This window comes from Strigops habroptila, chromosome 6, assembly GCF_004027225.2.
Source record: "Strigops habroptila isolate Jane chromosome 6, bStrHab1.2.pri, whole genome shotgun sequence".
Lineage (NCBI taxonomy): Eukaryota > Metazoa > Chordata > Aves > Psittaciformes > Psittacidae > Strigops > Strigops habroptila.
In genome coordinates this window covers 42,580,474-42,599,383 of record NC_044282.2, presented here as the reverse complement: position 1 = coordinate 42,599,383, position 18,910 = coordinate 42,580,474, and the positions used below count along the sequence as shown (strand labels likewise).

General features: G+C 37.0%; 1 protein-coding gene across 5 annotated transcripts in view; it reads left to right on the top strand.

The window, feature by feature from the left end:
• The window catches only part of SH3YL1 (SH3 and SYLF domain containing 1), a 48,582-nt gene that overhangs the window by 10,632 nt on the left and 19,040 nt on the right, over nt 1-18,910 (top strand). For 2 of the 5 annotated variants that reach the window (XR_003991826.1, XR_003991825.1), the window contains exons 2-9: nt 3,114-3,224; nt 4,806-4,919; nt 5,424-5,488; nt 8,787-8,892; nt 11,511-11,639; nt 12,576-12,738; nt 13,432-13,504; nt 14,157-14,213. Coding sequence is in view for 2 of the 5 variants with exons in the window: in XM_030489448.1 (XP_030345308.1) it covers nt 3,114-3,224; nt 4,806-4,919; nt 5,424-5,488; nt 8,780-8,892; nt 11,511-11,639; nt 12,576-12,738; nt 13,432-13,504; nt 14,157-14,213 (825 nt within the window). In the remaining 3 variants the exon portion in view is untranslated. Of the gene's footprint in view, nt 1-1,113; nt 2,952-3,113; nt 3,225-4,805; nt 4,920-5,423; nt 5,489-8,779; nt 8,893-11,510; nt 11,640-12,575; nt 12,739-13,431; nt 13,505-14,156; nt 14,214-18,910 lie in introns of those variants that run through there. The other 3 variants (XR_003991827.1, XM_030489448.1, XM_030489449.1) reach the window with 3 other exon arrangements.

Here is an 18,910-nt window from a genome sequence, read left to right as displayed (position 1 = left end):
TGAAAATGCATATGAAGACTGTGAAGTGATTTTTTTATTTTTTTTACTCGTCTCTTGCAGACTTTTAGGTCTGAAAACATCTCCTGTTTTCTTAATAGACTTAGCTAAGGGTTTTCTCTTCTAATCCATTTGAAATATGAGCTTTTTCTTCCTTTCTTAGTAGTAAGAAAAATGAGTCGGAGATATTCCTCCAAATTCTGAGATTGGGCAAAGACAAGCAAAGGGGAGGAAGGAATGAATCTGAAGATAAGGAAGAAGAGTGAGAGGAGCACAGAAGTTTCTCTGTAATCTAGAAGCTGGATAGTGCTTGCTTTTTTGCTCCGCAGTGTTTTTTATCCTAGCCATGTTTTTTTTTTTCTTTATCTCCAGTGTACACGTCTTATTTTCGTTGTCATGATGACTTTGCTAGGAACCATGCATGGTCAGGCATGTAGCTGTCGTTTTTACGATAGTAAAAATGAAGCATATCTTCCACTTTAATCTTACTGAACTGTAAAAATAATTAAGTACCATGAAATGTGTATTCAAGACCTCTATACCTCTAAAATATCTTAAGTGAAAACCTACATACAAAAGTGTGCACCTGACTATGCAAGTGGACATGCACTGTGTGTTACAATATTATGAGTTATACTAAAAGTGTAGCTTTCATACGTTCTTGAGAAGAATGGTGTTGCAATATGCTTTTTGTGACTGCCTTGGTGTATCTCCGTACAAAACCAAAAATCTTATTTTTCTCTTATGACATGTTGGTAATGTTTTACCTCTGACCTTGAAAATCCAATGTCAAGTACAAACAGTAAAAGTCATGGAGACATTTTCTCCAGCCCAGTTTGTTAATCTACCAAAAGCAATTGTCCGTGTTTTGTTTGGGCTATGCTGGGCTCTCTCCTTCCCATGTCTGTGTAGCCAGGATCCAGCTTGGTGAAGGCTTCCAACCAAGGAGGAAATGCATGCTCAAAACTGCTGCAAGCTGACGTACAATTCTAGTGCCATAACAGAGAAAATTGTGTATGCCGATAGGTTTTTCTGAAGGTCCTCAGAAGCTTCAGAGTTTAATGCTTTGACTTCCCCTGTCCTTTCACACATGGAGATCAGGCTATCATCTTAAACTCCTGAAAACAGAAGGGATTATTAGGAGGTAGAATTAGTATGTCTTCTGTTACTGCAGTGCAGTTTAGAGTCTGTGGCATGCTATGCATCTATTTCCTTCCGTTCCCAGAGGCTGATATTTCTGCACAACCTTGTGATGTCTACTGTCACTTCACACTCTCCAATGTTATACCTGCTGCATTTTCACTGAAGCCAAATGTGTTGCTGCACGCTTTCGCAGGGGAAGCTAGTTCAGAGATCCAGCTGTCAAAACCTTTCTTGTTCTGGCAGTCTTCCTTCTTGCTTGGAGAACATATTGAGGAATATAGTTAATTTAAAAAAATAGAGGTGTAATTCCTATTCTAGGCAATGGAACCTGGCCAGAAACTTGACTGACTTGCCACTAGGTGTTTCACTTAGCCTGAGCTGAATTGCTGCTCTCCAAGCTTCATTGATTTAATCTGAAAATGTATTTAGTCCTCACCTCTATGGTTTTGGGTGGGAGTGTTGCCTAGAGTGAAGAGCTGAATTAATGCTCAGGGAACACCAATTAAAAAAACTAGGCCACTTTTGACTGAAAGTTGTTTCTCTATGCACAGTCTTTTCTGTGCTTTTGTGAGTTTAAGAGCAGTGGAGTTTAATAGAAATACTGTCCATAGCTGTTTTCAGGCACAAGACATGAAGCTAGATGCATCTTTGGTCTGACAATGTATTAATGTATTACAATTTCTTGCTGGTAAACTTCGAAGTTGTGGGTGTTGATATGTCCAGACAGGACAAGAATAATAATTTAAGTGGTAGGTTGGATGGATTTTAGTAGATAGAAGAATCAAGACTAACATATCTTTTTATCTTCACCAAGACCTCTTTTTGGCAATCTACAGGTGAAATGTGACTGTTCATACATAAAATGGTATTTATACCACAGCAGAGTATTAATATCTTATAATAGTTGATTCTGTTCACTACTTGATTAGTGATAGCTGATCTGGTAAATCTAAATGGATTCAACACACTTCTGTAGAATTTATAATCTCATGGATTTTGGAGGTAAATGTCAAGATTTTTTGTGTTTGCTACTGTAGTCTACAGCTTTATAAAGCAAACAATCTATCCCAAAACCCTGCTTTTTCCTGAGTTGAAATCTACAGAGGTGTTTATGTTGGGTCACACTGGAGAAAAAATATCGATAAGCCCTTCAAGAGCAAGTAGATTTCTAAAGGAGATGTCTTGGTCTGAAACAGAATTTTGTTCACTTTCAGAACATACTGCAAGTTTAGCTCTGTAAGAGAAGTTCCCTGAAGAGATGTTAACCTTTTGGCGGTCACTGGTCAACAGTTGCCAGTTTGAATGACAGCAGAGTTGGTGGTGGTACAGAGAAGAGCAGTTAGATTGATCAGAGTGATGGAGCAACTACACTGAGGAGAGACTATGAAAGCTGGGCTGAAGAAGTAGAGAAGGCTGGGGGGCTGTAGCTTTCTGTAAAAGCATGAAGATAGTGGATGAGTTGAATAAGGTAGTTGTTTGCCAGAATTCATGAGATTTGAATTAGCAGGCATTCACTGTAACTAGTAGATTATTTTAAATCAAGTATTTAAGTATACTTATACAAGGTAGTGAACTGCTGCTGCAGGAGTTCTGGAGGCGAAGAGTATCAGCAGGTTTGAAAGGTATTAGACAAATTCATGTGCAACAAGCCCATAAATAGCGGCAGGAACAACTGAGGATATATCTCCTACATCCTTGCTGTTACCAGTGTGGACTCTGAGGAATTACAAGGGGAACAGATAGCGGAAAAGAACTGTGCTTGTGTGTTCTTTCTAAGTGGTGTCTTCTGTTACAACCACCAGAGACAAAACGTAGGTCTGATGCAGAAGATCATTTCTTGTATTTGCTGTTTCCCATTTGTTTGGTTTACCCTTTATTTGTAAAGAATCACTTTTCCCATACAAATTACACTTTTATTTTTATATGAGCTACACCGAACTGACCATAGATATAATTTTTTTCATGTTTTACAGTGAATAACCCTATACCTTCCAACCTGAAGTCAGAAGCTAAAAAAGCAGCTAAAATATTGCGAGAATTTACTGAAATAACTTCCAGAAATGGACCTGATAAAATCATACCTCGTGAGTAAAGCAAATGTTTTGATTCAGATAAAGTCTCCAGCACTCCCCTGTGTTGCAATCATGCTTTTTTTACCAATTCCTGTTTTCACTGACCATAACTTAGAGAGGAATGAAGATCTTGGGTGCCATATCTCTTGTGAAAACATTTTGGAAGTGAACAGTTTCAGTTTGCTCTATTCTAGGCAGACACTACTTACTGGGAAAAATCTTTTGCATGTTTGCAACTACAGGGTATCTGTACAGGAAGGCTTCCCTCTAGGATGGACAGACCATCTCTCATGCTTACCCTGTGAATGTGTTTTTAAGGGAAGAGTAGCTCTAGTTCTTGAATATCTGTGTTTATTAGAATTAGCTAGATGAAAATAAGTTGAAGGAGAGAGATCAGGGTATTTTTCTCCTTTGGTACTCTTATTTTCTCTGTCCTCTTTATTTCTGCAGTTGTTATTCTGTGTTTCTACTAGTGTCCTCCTTCATCTGGTGTTGCTGGTTGTGGCTTTGAATTAATAACTATTATGTTCCAAAAGGTCTGTAAAAAGACTTGCAGGATGATGACACTTTATTTGCCACAATATGTCTAACGATATAAGCTGATTAGGCTGCTGTATGTCATTGTGGTTTAAATTCAGACTCCTCTCCTCCAAAATCTGTAAAGACATGAATGTCGACTATCTTGCTAAGGGTACTCACAGTGTTCATGGCAGTATGCAGACTAATTCTATATGAGCTAACCAGGATAGATGAAGCAGTTGTGACAGTTTATGGATCAGCACGCAGGCTAACATGACCTGTGACAAGTTTTGTGGTTGACTGTGGAGTGGAGATGTGGGTTTAGCCCCAGCCGGCAACTAAGCACCACCCAGCCTCATTCACTCCCTCCCAGTGGGATGGGGGAGAGAATTGGAAGAGTAAAAGTGAGAAAACTCGTGGGTTGAGATGAAAACAGTTAAACAGGTAAAGCAAAAGCTGCCCACGCAAGCAAAGCAAAACAAGGAATTCATTCACCACTTCCCATTGTCAGGCAGGTGTTCAGCATCTGCAGGAAAGCAGGGCTCCATCACATGTAACAGTTACTTGGGAAGACAAATGATGTAACTCTGAATGTCCCTCCCTTCCTTCTTCCTCCCCCAGCTTTTATTGCTGAGCATGACTCTGTATGGTCTGGAATATCCCTTGGGTCAGTTGGGGTCAGCTGTCCTGGCCGTGTCCCCTTCCAACACCTTGCGTACCTCCAGCCTACTCCCTGGTAGGGTGGGGTGAGGAGCAGGACAAGCCTTGACTGTTTGTAATAACAATATCGCATTGCTCAGCGATAACTAAAACGTCCCTGTATTATCAACACTGTTTCAACACAAATCCAAAATACAGCTCCATACTAGCTACTAGAAAGAAAATTAACTCTATCCTAGCCAAAATCAGCACAAGGCATCATTATCAGTTCAGCTCTTTTTGCAGTTTTCTTTAAGCTTTTGCTTTGATTATTTGACTCTTCTGTGTTCAAAATTGTTGAATGTAAAGTTTTATTTTCCCCTTCTTTTAGAACTTCTCTTACAAGATCTTGAATAAATTGTTTTATTGTTTCAGCTCATGTAATAGCTAAGGCCAAAGGCCTTGCAGTTTTGTCTGTTATCAAAGCTGGATTTTTGGTGACTGCTCGAGGTGGAAGTGGAATTGTATTAGCTCGTCTTCCTAATGGAAGTAAGTGGATATTTTCCTTTTGTATTTCATGGGAGAATTAAAAGAGAATAATAATAATAAAAAAAAACCTTCAGTATTTTTTTTCATAGCGTAAAACACGAGCTGTGTGAGGAGTCAAGCCAGTAGATGACAATGTTTGGTTTGAAAGCTATTTTCAAAATATTATACCTATTTTGACCAGATGTAAATGCTTTCGGTGTCTTTGTAGAAAAGGGTGAAATATAAAAGCATGTAGTTTAAAATTCATTAGAAGAATGAATTATATCCAATTGTGGACAACTGTATGATAAATAATTTGTAATAAAGATTTGTTTAGATCACAAGGGTTTGTGTTTCTTAAATTGCTTCATGTGAGATAAACCAGTATAGTTATGTGGTTCCATTATAATGGTTTTGAACATAGTTTTAAATAGAGAATTTGATAGTTTTTAACTATAATAATAAAATCAGTACTCTTTGTAACATGGTAAAAATTTTGTAAATTTGTCTTGTTTTGCATGACAGCCTGGTCTGCTCCTTCTGCAATAGGAATTGCTGGCCTTGGTGGTGGATTTGAAATTGGAATTGAGGTATAATTTTTCATTTGAAATACTTGTTCGTAACTTTTTTTGCAAGAAGTAAAAATATATTGACAAAGATCTAAATGTTAGTGAAATAGTAGAATCTATTTTTCTATGTTAAAAAGCTATTACAGAATTCATATATATAAGACAAACAAAATGGGGATTTTGATCCTGTCAGTCTACTTGCTTGAAGAGGTTTAAATGAAAACAAGTGACAGAACAGCTATTTGCTTGATTTCTCGCTTCTAGAAGACTGAATTTTTCCCTTACAGAAAGCTTCCTGTCAATATACACCTATAAGCCAATTGGAATTAATTAAAACTATCTTATACTTAATACGGTATCTAGTGCTTTATTAAAGAGTGCAAGGACTCCATCTGGCAAGAAACAGTGAAAGGAATTGAAGGCGAAGTAAAACGGAGCCTGGCTAATGTTACTGTTCTTCATGCATTTCCCGCTCAAACTTCTGATTACTGACTTTGGGAACACCAAAACTGATGGTGCCTCCTCTTTAGGAATGTTGCAGAAAACAAGCCAGTTTGCAGCCAGCAGAAATGGCCAAGTAAGGGACCCTCAACATGTTCAGAGAAATCCTGTTGATCTGAGCCCTGACAGCACTTTGCCTCTGCTTCCTGTCCCTTCTTCCTCACAGCTCTTTCACTCTTGCTTGTTTCCATCTTTCCTTCTCTTTTCCAACCTAGCCTCCAGTCCTGCCCTCTTTTATTTCTGTTTAGTTTCTTTTCTGCCTATTCCCAAGGAAAATCAAAGTAACAATGTGCTGCCAGCAAGATCTCTTGCTATGGGTGTTCTGCTCTTCAGAAGAATCCGTGCATAGCTGACACGGATGGTCCACACCAGCTCCCATTGTGTCTCTTACAGCTAAACAGCTCCTGACAGCCAGTCAGCCAGCACACACATAATGAGCAATGGATCAATATTTTGTTGTATCGTCATTGTTTGCTGTGTGATCTCAGGCATTATTGCTGTGCACTTTTAAGAGGATGCTGTGAATATAAAATTATTGATTTTTGTAAGGGTTTTTCTTCAGTTTTCATGACTACAGGTTCTGAATGCATTACAAAACATTGAGTTTGAGCCGCAGGGTTCGGGTGGGGGGGGGGGGGAGTGTGTGTTAGGGAAGCTGGGGGGGATTGTTGGGTTTTTGGGTGGTTTTTTTGGTTTTCTTTTATGACAATGAAACAGACTTTTCACATATTTTGATTAATTTATGAAACTTTTAATCATCTCCATCTGATATTTTTAAATGATGTAGCCATTTATTATTGATACTTACTCAAATAATTTTGATACAGAAGCTACTTCTGAGATGGTGTATTTTTTCTGAGCAGTGTTGTGCCCTTCATTTGAAATTTTAGTCAGCTTACAAAATACTGTTTCCTTACTGGCATTATAATAACACAATCTTATTTATTTCTTCTAGAGAAGAGATGCTATTCAGAAATACTTAAGTGGCTTAGGAGCCCAGAATCCAATATCAGCAGTCTTTTAGTCATATATAAACTTAAACCTTGTAGAAATAGGCTGAATTTTGTTCCTGTAGGTGAGATTATAGTTGGCATAGTTGTAGTGGTACTTACGGGTAGTTTTACACAACAAGGAAATCACAGACTTCAGAAGTCATTGTAATCAACATGGTACCTCAAATTAAAGACCAATTTTTAAATTCATCTAGATGTTTTCCTTGAAAGTTTTCTCACTAATTTAGCTTTAGCTGTAGATTCATCCTCTTAATGGGTAAGAGGAGGTAACAGCATCATGAATGACATTCTCTTTCCATCCTTGGATGATTCAGAAACTACTCATGTCAGCCATCTTTTCTTTGGGATGGGGTGGAGGTTACCAGGGGGCTAATAAAAAAGGCCTGTCTTACACTGTGTGATACTTCTGGGCCAGCCTTGTTTTGCAAATAATTTGGTATTTCCTCTTGTATTCCCTGCTGTCACTGTTTGGAACTTGGGGTAAGTGAAAGTTTTTTCTGAACCTGGCTTTTGGTCAAGTCCATCAGGTGAAAGATCAAGCACAGCAGTTCTTGGGTAATCAAGGTATCTGTTGAAAAGATAATCCAACATAATAAGCTACAAAAGTGTAATCCACTCTGTTGAGCAGGCTGGTACTGCTGCAGTATTTTTTTTTTATTATATTTTTTAATACATGTAATATGTTTACTGAGCTCTCAGGTAAGAAATTGATCTTTACAGGATCATGCTTGTGTTTGAAAGACTTTTTCTTTCTTTAAAACACTTCTCAGTTTGAGAAGAGTTGTAGGAGACTTTTATTGAAATTTGTTAAATCATAGAATTGTAGAATCATAGAATAGTTAAGGTTGGAAAGGACCTTAAGATCATCTAGTTCCAACCCCCCTGCCATGGGCAAGGACGCCTCACCCTAGACCATGTCACCCAAGGCTCTGTAATCAAAGAGAGTTACAGTTTTACAGTACTGATAGCAATTGGCATAAACTTAAATACTAGTAGAAGTTCTTTGATGTAATTTTGTGTCACACTCCAGGCAAATAAAGTCTTCTAAAAATAGCGATTTTTCTTTTCTTTTTCCATTTTGCATTTGAACCTTTCAAAAATACTTTGTTAGCTTTTCAGTTATTTAGTTAAGTTTCTTGAAGAAACTGGCTACATCTTATGTATTCAAGTCTTAAAAAATTAAATATAAATTCACATATATATATGCATTTATATATATTAAACAGTTAATTTTCTCAAGAAAATAAAGTTTTGTCAATAATGGGATAACGTGTATCCTTTTTGCTGTTTATTCTTTGAACAGTAATTTTTGTTTACTAAGATCTGTCTTGCTATTATTAATTCCATTATTGAAAGATCAAAATTATTTTCTTAGTCTGATCTCCCCTCACATCTGAAAATGCCTTCATAACTGCTTGCAAAAGCTATAGAAAATAAATATTTGTTAATTAGGAAATTTTGAATTAAAATAGGGTTTCTGTTGCAGCTGTTGCTTATCACATACTGACCATATCAATGCTTGGGAAAAAATCAGTCAAATTCGACTTTTAATTTCAAAATACCTTGCAGAAAAAGAATCAACTTTATTATGAAAATGTTTCAAATGAATTCTTTACAAGTACAGAAGTAATTCTCTGAGAGAATGAGTGACTCTTACTTGAATTAATGCCTTAAAAAATCTGGTGCTAGTTTTCATTTGCGGCTTCCACCTGATTTCCTACAAAACTGATGATACTTCTCCCATGATGTTCTAATTTTCTTCTTAAAAAGCATGCTACTTTTATTTCATGTTTTATAGGTTTCAGATTTAGTAATAATACTGAATCATGAAAGAGCAGTAGAAGCTTTTGCCAAAGGAGGTAATCTTACACTTGGAGGAAATCTTACCGTGGCAATTGGACCTCTGGGGAGGTGAGTGAAATACTTTCCTTATATGGGGTAGATTTAAATATGGGGTAGAATTAAGTAAGGAAGATAGTTTTTAAATCTATATATAGACATTAACGTGACTTTTTTTGATATGTTACAAAACAACCTGGGCAATCTGTATGTTGACTGGATCATACTGTTCTTGTAGTGTTACACCTTTTAAGTCACTTGTTGCCCATTTTTGTTTGTGGTAGTTTTGTTTGGTCAGTTGGTTTGGTTTGGTTTCTTTCTTGATAAACGCATTTATTGGTAGAAGGAAAATGTTCCGAGATTTATTCTCGTTTTGCAGGAGACTGCTTGAGTAGGCTCAATAAAGAGCACAGGCGTTATTGTGCCTGACTGAGCTATCATTTCGTTAACTACGGGTCTCTGCTTTCTGTCACCACAAATCTGCCTGACAGTATATAAAAATACACCAGATAATTACTTTTAAACCTTAAAGCTGGTTAAACCAGCTCACTTTGAAGGTTAAGATGATATAATCACAGGATAATTTAACCTGGAAGGGACCTCATGAGATCTCTACTCCAACCTCCTGCTTAAAGCAGGGTCTGTTTTGACTTCAGATCAGGTTTGTCAAGCCTTTATTCCAGTTGGGTCTTGGAAACTTCCAAAGATGGAGACTGCTTAGGCTCTCTGGGAAACCTGCTCGACTGTTCAGCTGTCCTCATGGTGCAAATATTTTCCTTACATCCAGTTGAAACATTTGTTGCTTCAGTTTATGTCCATACCTTTGTATCCTTCCACCATATACTGCTGGTGGCTTCATATTCTGGATTGCCTCTTCACAGATACTTGAAGGCTGCTGTTAAGTTCCCCCTAAGTCATCTCTTCTCCAGGCTTACCTAGTCCGCTTGCCTCAGACTATTCTCATGGGACCTGTGCCTCCTTATGCCTTTTTTTAATGACGAATTTTTTACTGACCTTTTTTTCATCTTCTCTGACAAAATAAAAGGATAAGGTGATTCCTGTTCCACAGATGAGAGAGATCTGTGGATCAGGGGTGAGCAGTGAATGTCATCTGCCTTTCTAAGGCATTCAGTATGCTGTTCTGCAACATCTCTGTGTCCAGGCTGGGCCATTGTGGCCTAGGTGTCAGGGTGGGGCAGACTAGCAAATAGGTGAAAAACCAGATAAGCAGGCTTTAGAACAGTGATAAATGATTCATGTTGTACTCAGAAGCCAGGTTTCTGTGGAATTCCTCAGAAGGCTCTTATGGGACCACTCCTTGATATTTTATCAGTTACCTGGAGGAGCAGATGCAAAATATTCTCTTCAAGTTTGTGGATGACACCAAATCAGGGGGTGTACTTCAGGGTAGGGCCACCGTTTTGAGTGATGGACCTGGAAGGTATAGGGGAAAGATCCAACAGGAAACTTCATGAAGTTAAACAAGGACAAATGCAAAGTTCTGCACCCTTGGTTAGATGAACTCCCTGCAGTTATGTAGGCAGAGCCTGCCAGGCTGGGTAGCTGCCCTATTGGGAAGGTGCCAGCATCCTGGTGGGCAGTAAGCTGAACACGAAAGCATCCTGAAAAGAAAACAGCATCCTGTACAGTGTAGGGGGCTGCATCAATAGAGCTCTAACCAGTGGATAAGGGAAGTGACTGTTGCCCTTTACTTGGCATTTCATAGACAGCCTAGAATATTGTGTCCAGTTTCAGCCCTGCAGTACAAGAAAGATGTTTATAAACTTGATTGTGTGCAGTGAGTGGCTACCAAGATGGCCAGGGACATGGAGTACATGTATAATGAGGATGGGGGAGCTCAGCTTATTTAACCTGGAGAAGACCTTGAGGTCTTCCCTGAAAGGGAATCAGCAAGAAGACAGAGCCCAATTCTTTACCGAGGTGCATGTCAAGGCAGTGAGAGATGGTAGTCATAAATTGACACAAGGAAGGTTCTGACTGGATATGAGAAAAAAAAAATTTCAACATGAGTATAGCTGAGCACTGGCACAGGTTGTTCAGAGTGTCTGTGGAATCTATATCCTTGAAAGTCTTCAAAGCTGGCTAGACAAAGCCCAGAGCATCCTGTTCTCAATTTGATGTTGTATCTGTTTTGGGCAGGAGGTTGGACTGGCTGACTGCCTGAAGTATCTTCAAACCTAGAATATTATGTCGTCCTGAGTAGGACAAAAATTGTAATCTTCCAAGTCTGTTGAGGTCTGATAAAGTCTTACTTGGAATATTTTGTGCTGTTTTGGGCACCATAAAATCAAGGAGGATTTGAATATATTGAATAGGGTTCCAAGTCACCACAAACATAATCAGATAATTTTAAAACATGATTAAAACATAGGTTAATATTTCAGGCTTCTGAATGAAAGAGAAGGTCTAATGTGGAGCATTCACATGAGACAACATTGTTCTGTGCTTCAGAGGAACCAACTTAATTACGTTTTACTGGGTCCTGTCTAAAATAAGAACTGAAAATGGATTTCAAGTCTGACCCACTTGAATATATTCAATAGAGTTTATAAGAACAGAGGGAAGTAAAACTTTTGCTGACTTTTTGTAGGATTAAAATAAAAAGACAATTGCTGTTCTTGTTGCAAAGCCATATTGAAGAATGTTAGTCAAAACTTTTTTCCTCCTAGAAACTTAGAAGGGGATGTTGCCCTGAGAAGTTCTGCAGCTGTCTATACATACTGCAAATCTCGAGGTCTGTTTGCGGGTGTATCCCTGGAAGGAACCTGTTTAATTGAAAGGAAAGAAACAAATCGCAAGTAAGTTATCTTCAAATCTAGAAGATTCAGTGAATGCATAGTGACAAAATTAACTAGGACACATTCAATCTGGAAAAAACTTTGTTGTGAGAACATACTATGCTGAGTTTAGAGTTTCTTGAGGGACAAGGGTTTCTTCAATTTAGACATCTTGCAATGGGTGTCGAGATGATGCTGAATGTTCAGAGATTATATATATATATGCTTCTAGCAGCTTCTCACAGTAGCCACTCCTGGAGCCCTGCCCGTTACCAAAACCTTGCCATCAAAACCCAGCACCATGTAGAAGATAGGTATTGAGGTATTTACTGCATAATAATATTCTTTTAGGCCACTTGAAACAAACAAAAAAAATCTGGTTTACAGCATCAGTGAATTTGGAAAAATGCCCAGTGTATGAAATGGTGCTTCCTTTTTGCATCCTATTAAGTTGAAAATCCACAGAACCTCTGAGTGTCTTGCACTTGTATGTTCTGTGTTTATGAAAACTTTGGATCTGCTAGTATCAGAAAAGAGTTGACACTCATTTTAATCACAGCATATCAGTAGCTTTTAGCTATCTTCATAAAATTCCATTAAGGAATTTTTTTCATTGAAGACTCTATTACAATGTTTTGGAAAAGTGGTGTGGTGTTTATTCAGTTTGCTGTGTGCTTGGCTTTCAAAAGGTCTAGCTGGTCTATACTGTGTGACCAGGAAAACAAAATACTACTCACAAGAATATTTTGAAGTAAGATGGTAGGTAAGCATTCACGTTTGCTGCAATTACTTATTATTCCAAATTTACAGGGTTGAATTAGTTCTATCACTTCGCGATATATGATCAGTATGAGAAATTCAGGGACGGGGCGGGGGGAACATTTGCACAAGATGAATTTATCTAGACATTGAAATGTAACGATGATCAAATACTTGGCATCTTTTCTTCTGTATCAGGTTTTATGGGCAGGATATTCGTGCTAGTGCCATCTTGCTTGGTGATGTGCCTTTTCCGGCACAAGCAGAAGATCTTTATGAAACTCTAGCATCCTTCACTGAAGTATATGAAAATGAAGAGCAGAAAAATAATCCAGGAAAAGCTGTCAGGGAACAAAGAAGGGTTTGTGCACCTCTCTTTCACATAGGCTTTCTCTGTTCCTGGACTGTTCCTAGTCAGTGGTAATGTTGATGTTCATGTGCCATTCTTCACTATTGGATGCTTAAAGGCGTAACACATGGCAGATACTGCATGTGAGTAATGCATTCATTCTAATGTTGCCATGGTAGGCTCTTGTGGACAAGAATGTTGCTGGTTTTGCTTTGCATCCTCCAGGATAACAAAGTACATCCTTGTTTTTATAATAGTGTATAATCAAATCTGAGGTGATGATTAAAAAAATTCGTTCAACTATTCCTAATCAAGTTAATCCGCAAATAACATGCAGGTTTAATAATAATCAAGTTAATACCAGCTTTGCTGTGGATACTCTTTGTTTTTCTATTTTTATTGTCTTCCATTGAAACAATCACATTTACAAAGTAATACTAAGACTGTAGATGTTTTCCTGTAGATTTTAATGTTACTGATAGACAGTAATTTACTTCCATCTTTGTTAAACCATGGCGAATTACATTACAGTCGTGTATGTCACTAGTTCTTTAGTGTGCTTCTCGAGTTCATACAATTTCAGTGGAGAAAGAGTGATTTTTGTGGGTTTTTTTCCAGTGTAACTTGTTACACCTCTAGGCTCTGAAGTTACAATCTACTTTCAGGTGTGATACAACTTTTTTTATTAAAATTTGTACATTTTAGGTAAATGACCCACCTGCTAGACCATCGTTGCGACCTGAACCACCTAAACCCACTGTTAGACCAACACCACCAGGTTAAAAACATTTTGATAATCATTAATTCTCTATATAAAATTAGACACTGAAGCTAATGAATGTTATGCAATTATTATAGTAGTAGCTGTCTCTACAGAAACTTGGGCAAACACTGAAAGCATGTTCAGATAGTGCCATGAGCACTAAAGAGTAAATATTTTGTTTGATTTGCTATATATAGTGTTTGTATAGTTACTTAAGCATGTGAGTGTTCAAAGGGAACCATAGATGTTTATTGCCCCATGATACAATGAAGCTTCTTAGTAAAAAGAACAGTCCTACTAGAAACTGCTAGTTCTACTTCTAGAAATTCTGGTTTCTAGAAAACTTAGTTTCTCTTTTAGGTTGTCATTATCTTTTAGTAGGTAGATGTCTCACAGTAGAGCACGGGAGGCAGTTTGGGCTCCGTAACAGTTTGTGTGCCAAAGTGCTGTCATTGAAAGTGAGGCTTTAATGTACAGCTCCTATTGTTAACTTGATTTATTTCTCTAGACAAGGATATAAGGCTAAGTCCTTATTTCTTTCTTCTGTACTGCTCCTTAGATAACTGCAATCATTTTATGACTATTGAACATGTATTACACAAGCAGCATATGAAATATAATAATATATGATAGTATATTATATAACTTGTTACTTTTTCTCTTTCAGCTAAAAAGAATACAAACAAACTTTATCCTGAGCTTCCAAATGATTATGCCTCTGGGGGTAAGTACTAAGCTTACACATATTTTACTAATGCAGTGTGCAATCTGAGAAATCCTAAAAGTACTTTGAAAGACATCTAACAATATCTGGCCGTACGTATTTTTTTTGCTTGTCCATGTGTTAAAATGAGAATCAGATCTTGTATGCTCTTCTGAAAATATTTCACAAATGTGAATCTTATTCCCTGGCCTTATATTCCAACATCAGTGTTCTTTTTCTGAACAGCAAAAGTTCTTTTGCTTTATTCAGTCAGCTCGAAAAATGAACTGAAAGCAGTAAAACTGTTTTATATTACCACCTAATTGAAACGAAAAAGAAAGCTGATACAACAAGCTTGTGTCCAAGTCCTTATGCAAGGTACTGTAACTGCTGTTTTAATTAAAAAATGGTTCCACAGGTCATATCTGATTATGCTGGCATAAACACAGATTTCCATCGCGGTTATACTCTTTCAGGTTTATGTATTGAGTCGAGAACTACTTGGTTTTTGTTCTGTTCTGATTCTCTTAAGTTTAAAACAGTTTTGGCTCTAATGGAAGAATCTTACTGTGTAGTACTTGCACAGTACTGCACAGTACTACACAGTACTCTTGAACTGTGTGAGGCTTATCATCTGGAAATTTGTGATCCCTTAGGAAAAAAAATATAATAAAAAGTGATTATGTTCACTTGGCTGCCGTAGTGTTCTCTCCCATCAGGAATCTCACCTTTCACAGGTAAAAGACTGTTAGCTGTTTAAAGTCAGTGAAATAAATTATTTCTACCATGAAGTATATTGTCCATTTGATAAACAAATGTTTTAATGGTCTCTGCTATGATCAAAACCAAGACCAAGGCATTTCATATTACATACATATATGTTTGTATATACGTGATTGTGTACACACAGTTTCACATATTGCATGCATCACTTGAAAATAAAATTAAACTTTTGAAAATGGAGCTAAAATCAAGCTTGATAATAGATCACAGTGAAAAGTCTATTTTAGGTAGAGTACTGTGATTTAACACAGTATTTAAATAGTTGTCTGAAGGTCAAAATCGTCATTGTATTTTTCATTTCTTGGTTAATGTAATTAGAGATTTTTCACTAAAAAGTAAGATAAATTATATGTGTCATTGTCTTTACATTCTCCTTCATACCTTCTCTCTATACATGCTGTTGACGTGTGCGTCTGTTGAGGGGACCAACATAGGAGGATCTTAAGCTCAGCTGTTGATGTGACTTCTCTAGATCAGAGACTTCCTGAGAATCAAAATTTGCTGTTGTGCTCTATGACTTTACCAGGAAAAGAATGATGATTCTAGTGATCTGTACTCAGCAGCTGTCATCCAAAAACAAAGAAAAATTGGTCTTCTGGCCACTAAAACTAAACTTTCTCACTTTTTTGGACCAATTGAGAAGAGGTTACTAAAGCAGGAGAAAAATCTTGCACACACGTTTACTCTATTAAAGGGAGTGTTCTTTCACTCAGGTGCAAGAGACAAGGTAAAAATCTTCAAGAACCATCTCTGATCATTTTCAGGATTCTTTGAAATAAATATGTTGACTTGATCAGTCTACTACTGAGGATTCCTAACAGTTTCTAGAAATACACAAGCTTATTTTTGAGGAGTACAAGGGGCAGTAGGATCTGTGTAAATGTTACTCCCTGCAAGAAATGATGTCTCATGGTAATTCTGTTTACTTTACAAGCTTGGCATGGTATATTTTGCTTGCTGTTGCAGAATGTATTTCCATAGGAAACAGTTCAAATGCTATCTGAATCCTCAGAAGTACTATATGTTTCTAAAGGCTAGAGAATTGCTCTTATCACAGGGAAAAATCAAGGTTAAAGTCAGTTACCCTGAGTATCTCAATACCATAGCCTACAAGCATGTTGATGGGAGGCTGGAATAGAGTTGAAGCCCCTTTCACGGCAGTCACATAGAGTGTATTAATGCTGGATGATGGAATAGAAGGAGCCTTAAGGCCATACCTTCTGTCAATAATCTCTTCCTGCCTGTTTATAGTCCAGATGATTTCAACAGAGCTGCGTAGCAGCTAGAGCTCATACTAGCCAACTTTGATTGCAGGATTACTTGCTGCAACTGATGTTCTACAGTGATCTGAAAAAAAAAAAATCTTCAACGTTTTTTGCATCTTCCTAGTTAAAAAAAAATATATTTTAGTTAACTAATAGAAGAGTGCATGAAACTAACCTTTAGGAAACTACATTTTAGGTGTAATGGCTGATGCAGGGGTAGGTTTTGATGCTGAGCAACAAGCTGGTCTGGATTGCCAGTAGTAAAGACTTGCTTTTGGGTGGGGAGAGGGGAGGATGGCATTGTGTTATGAAGCTTTGGTTTTGCAACAGTTGCAAAAGTAGTAGAAAGGTTGAAACATTAATTCTTCGCATTAGATGGAAGAAGAGCTAGACTTCTGGATGAAACATTTTTAATTATTTTATGTGGGCTGTATTATCTAGATAGGTAATGCAATATAACCTATTTCAAATGTTTTCTTAAATGAAAAACATGTTTTTCTAAACTGATAATGTGATACTTGAACTCAGATGCAAGTAGATTGTTTTCATGTAACTGAATAATACTTAAGGTAATGCATTTAGTTGTAAAATTAGGTTCAGTAATGCTTTAAAATGTTTCCAGAAACTTGAAATACCACGAATTTTATTTTTAAAAAAATTAATAATTTGCAGAAACCTTTTACAATTCTGGGGAAAAAGAAACAAACAAACCAATCAACCAAAACCCAATAGCTGATACAGTTGTTGAGGTTGTGAAGTATGAAGTTTCTACAGTAGTAGAGGTTTTTCTGGTGACTGTTAAGATAAAGGAATTAGATTTGCTTATGAGTATGATAGTTCATGCCACCTCCATTACTGGAATTAGGGATTTGCAGCTTCATTTTTCTACTTGCCCCCTCTATGCTGTACAATCTAATAAAAGGACCAACGGGGCATTACAAGCTTTATTACCACGATTTAGCTGTACTTTATCTGGGTAGAAGGTTTCTTTACTACATCTGTGATATAAATGACCCATGGTTCTTCAGTGGACTACTTGGGCATTGTAGACTCAGGAGAAGTTTATTTTATCAGAACATTTTTTTTTAGATACATTAGGTTGATAGTTTGTCACACTAGAATATCTATTCATAGATAGTAGTTTTTCATTAGTGTTATGATTTCTAGTTATTTCTGCTTGGGGTACTGCCATGGAGCAGCAAGTAACCAAAAATGTAAATAAATGGTTACTTGACTTAGCTGTCTATTCTCCTAGCAGTTTGCTGAAGACTGTAAGATCCTGAAAACATTAGTGACATGATTTCCCAGCTGAACTGGTAGTAGCAGGAGTAGCAATCTGCTAGTAAAAGTAGGGTCTGGGTTAAAGTGAATGTTGAGAACCAAATCATGAACAGGCAATTTGTTCAGAATCAGAAGTCAGGTATTTTTTCACTTTTTCTTCAGCTCAGCTAATCAGGGAAGGACTGGTTCACATGTTTGGAAAAAAATCCCTTCAAATTGCCAAGATGCAGTAACAATCAGGAAACAGACATGAGGCAGGAATGGGGACGAAAATGCAAAAAAAATGTTTTCCGTCGAAACATTGTTCTTTCACTACTCATTCACAATTACCAAAATCATCCTGGGCTTGAGTTCTCTGGCCTCAAAAATGCATGCTTGCTAAGTGTTTCTTTCTGCCTCTGCTCAGTAATGTGTTTCCTTTCAGAAATGTTTATGACAAGAGGGTGGGCCTATGGCTACAATACTGTAAGTCAAAATGCTCATTGTAAACACAAAAGCAGGTTTTTTTATAACAGTATTAGTAATAATTTTGTCATAATTTGGCAAAAGTAATGATGCTGTTTGCATCTTTTAAGCAGTCATATAATTTGCTTAAGAAACTCATAAGAATTTGTGCCTTAAAGCCTGTGTTCAAGGTTTTCTTTAGATTTCTCTCAAACTTTCTCAGAAGGCTTTCTTACCATCCACAATTACTTGAACTAAATAGTTTTAAATTTCATTTTATCTTGGGGAAGATGTGTGCCCTCTGATTTTGATTTTTGAACTGAATAAAGTATTTATCTGCAGACATTGAACTCTTAAGATTATTATTGTGCATAAAGTCATCACACCCAAGCTTGATTACAGTAAAACTCTAACAAAAACAAAAAAAAAAAATTTGTCAGAAATGTTATACTTTGAAAAAAACATGAAAATATTAACAGATTATTGCTGCCCCATTAGGCATATACCTGTATTCTTACATGCTGAAAAAAGTGCTATATCAAGCCTGCTGATGAAGACACAGAGGCAAATGAGAAATGTCACTGGTTTTAAGAAGCTAAAAAACTACTCCTTCCTTCAGTGGTAGTTTGAGTGATTTGCCAACCTTATTATTAAAAATTTATGCCTTCCCATATGAATTTGTCTGCATCTTTTAGACAATGATGTTTGTTGTGGCTTTCTTCACTATATTATAGAGCTCTTTCCTACCCAGGTTTTTTTTTTTTGTTCCCCTCTTGTTCCCTTTGAGACACTTGTGCTGTAATCAAGTCACCTTTTGATCTTCCTTGATCTTTCTTTTGATTGCTAAACAGATTGATGAGCTCTTTGTCATAAGTAATTTTCTCTTTCCTCTGCAGTTTTAAATAGTGCTACAAATAGCAATTTCTGAGATGTAAGCTCAGTAAG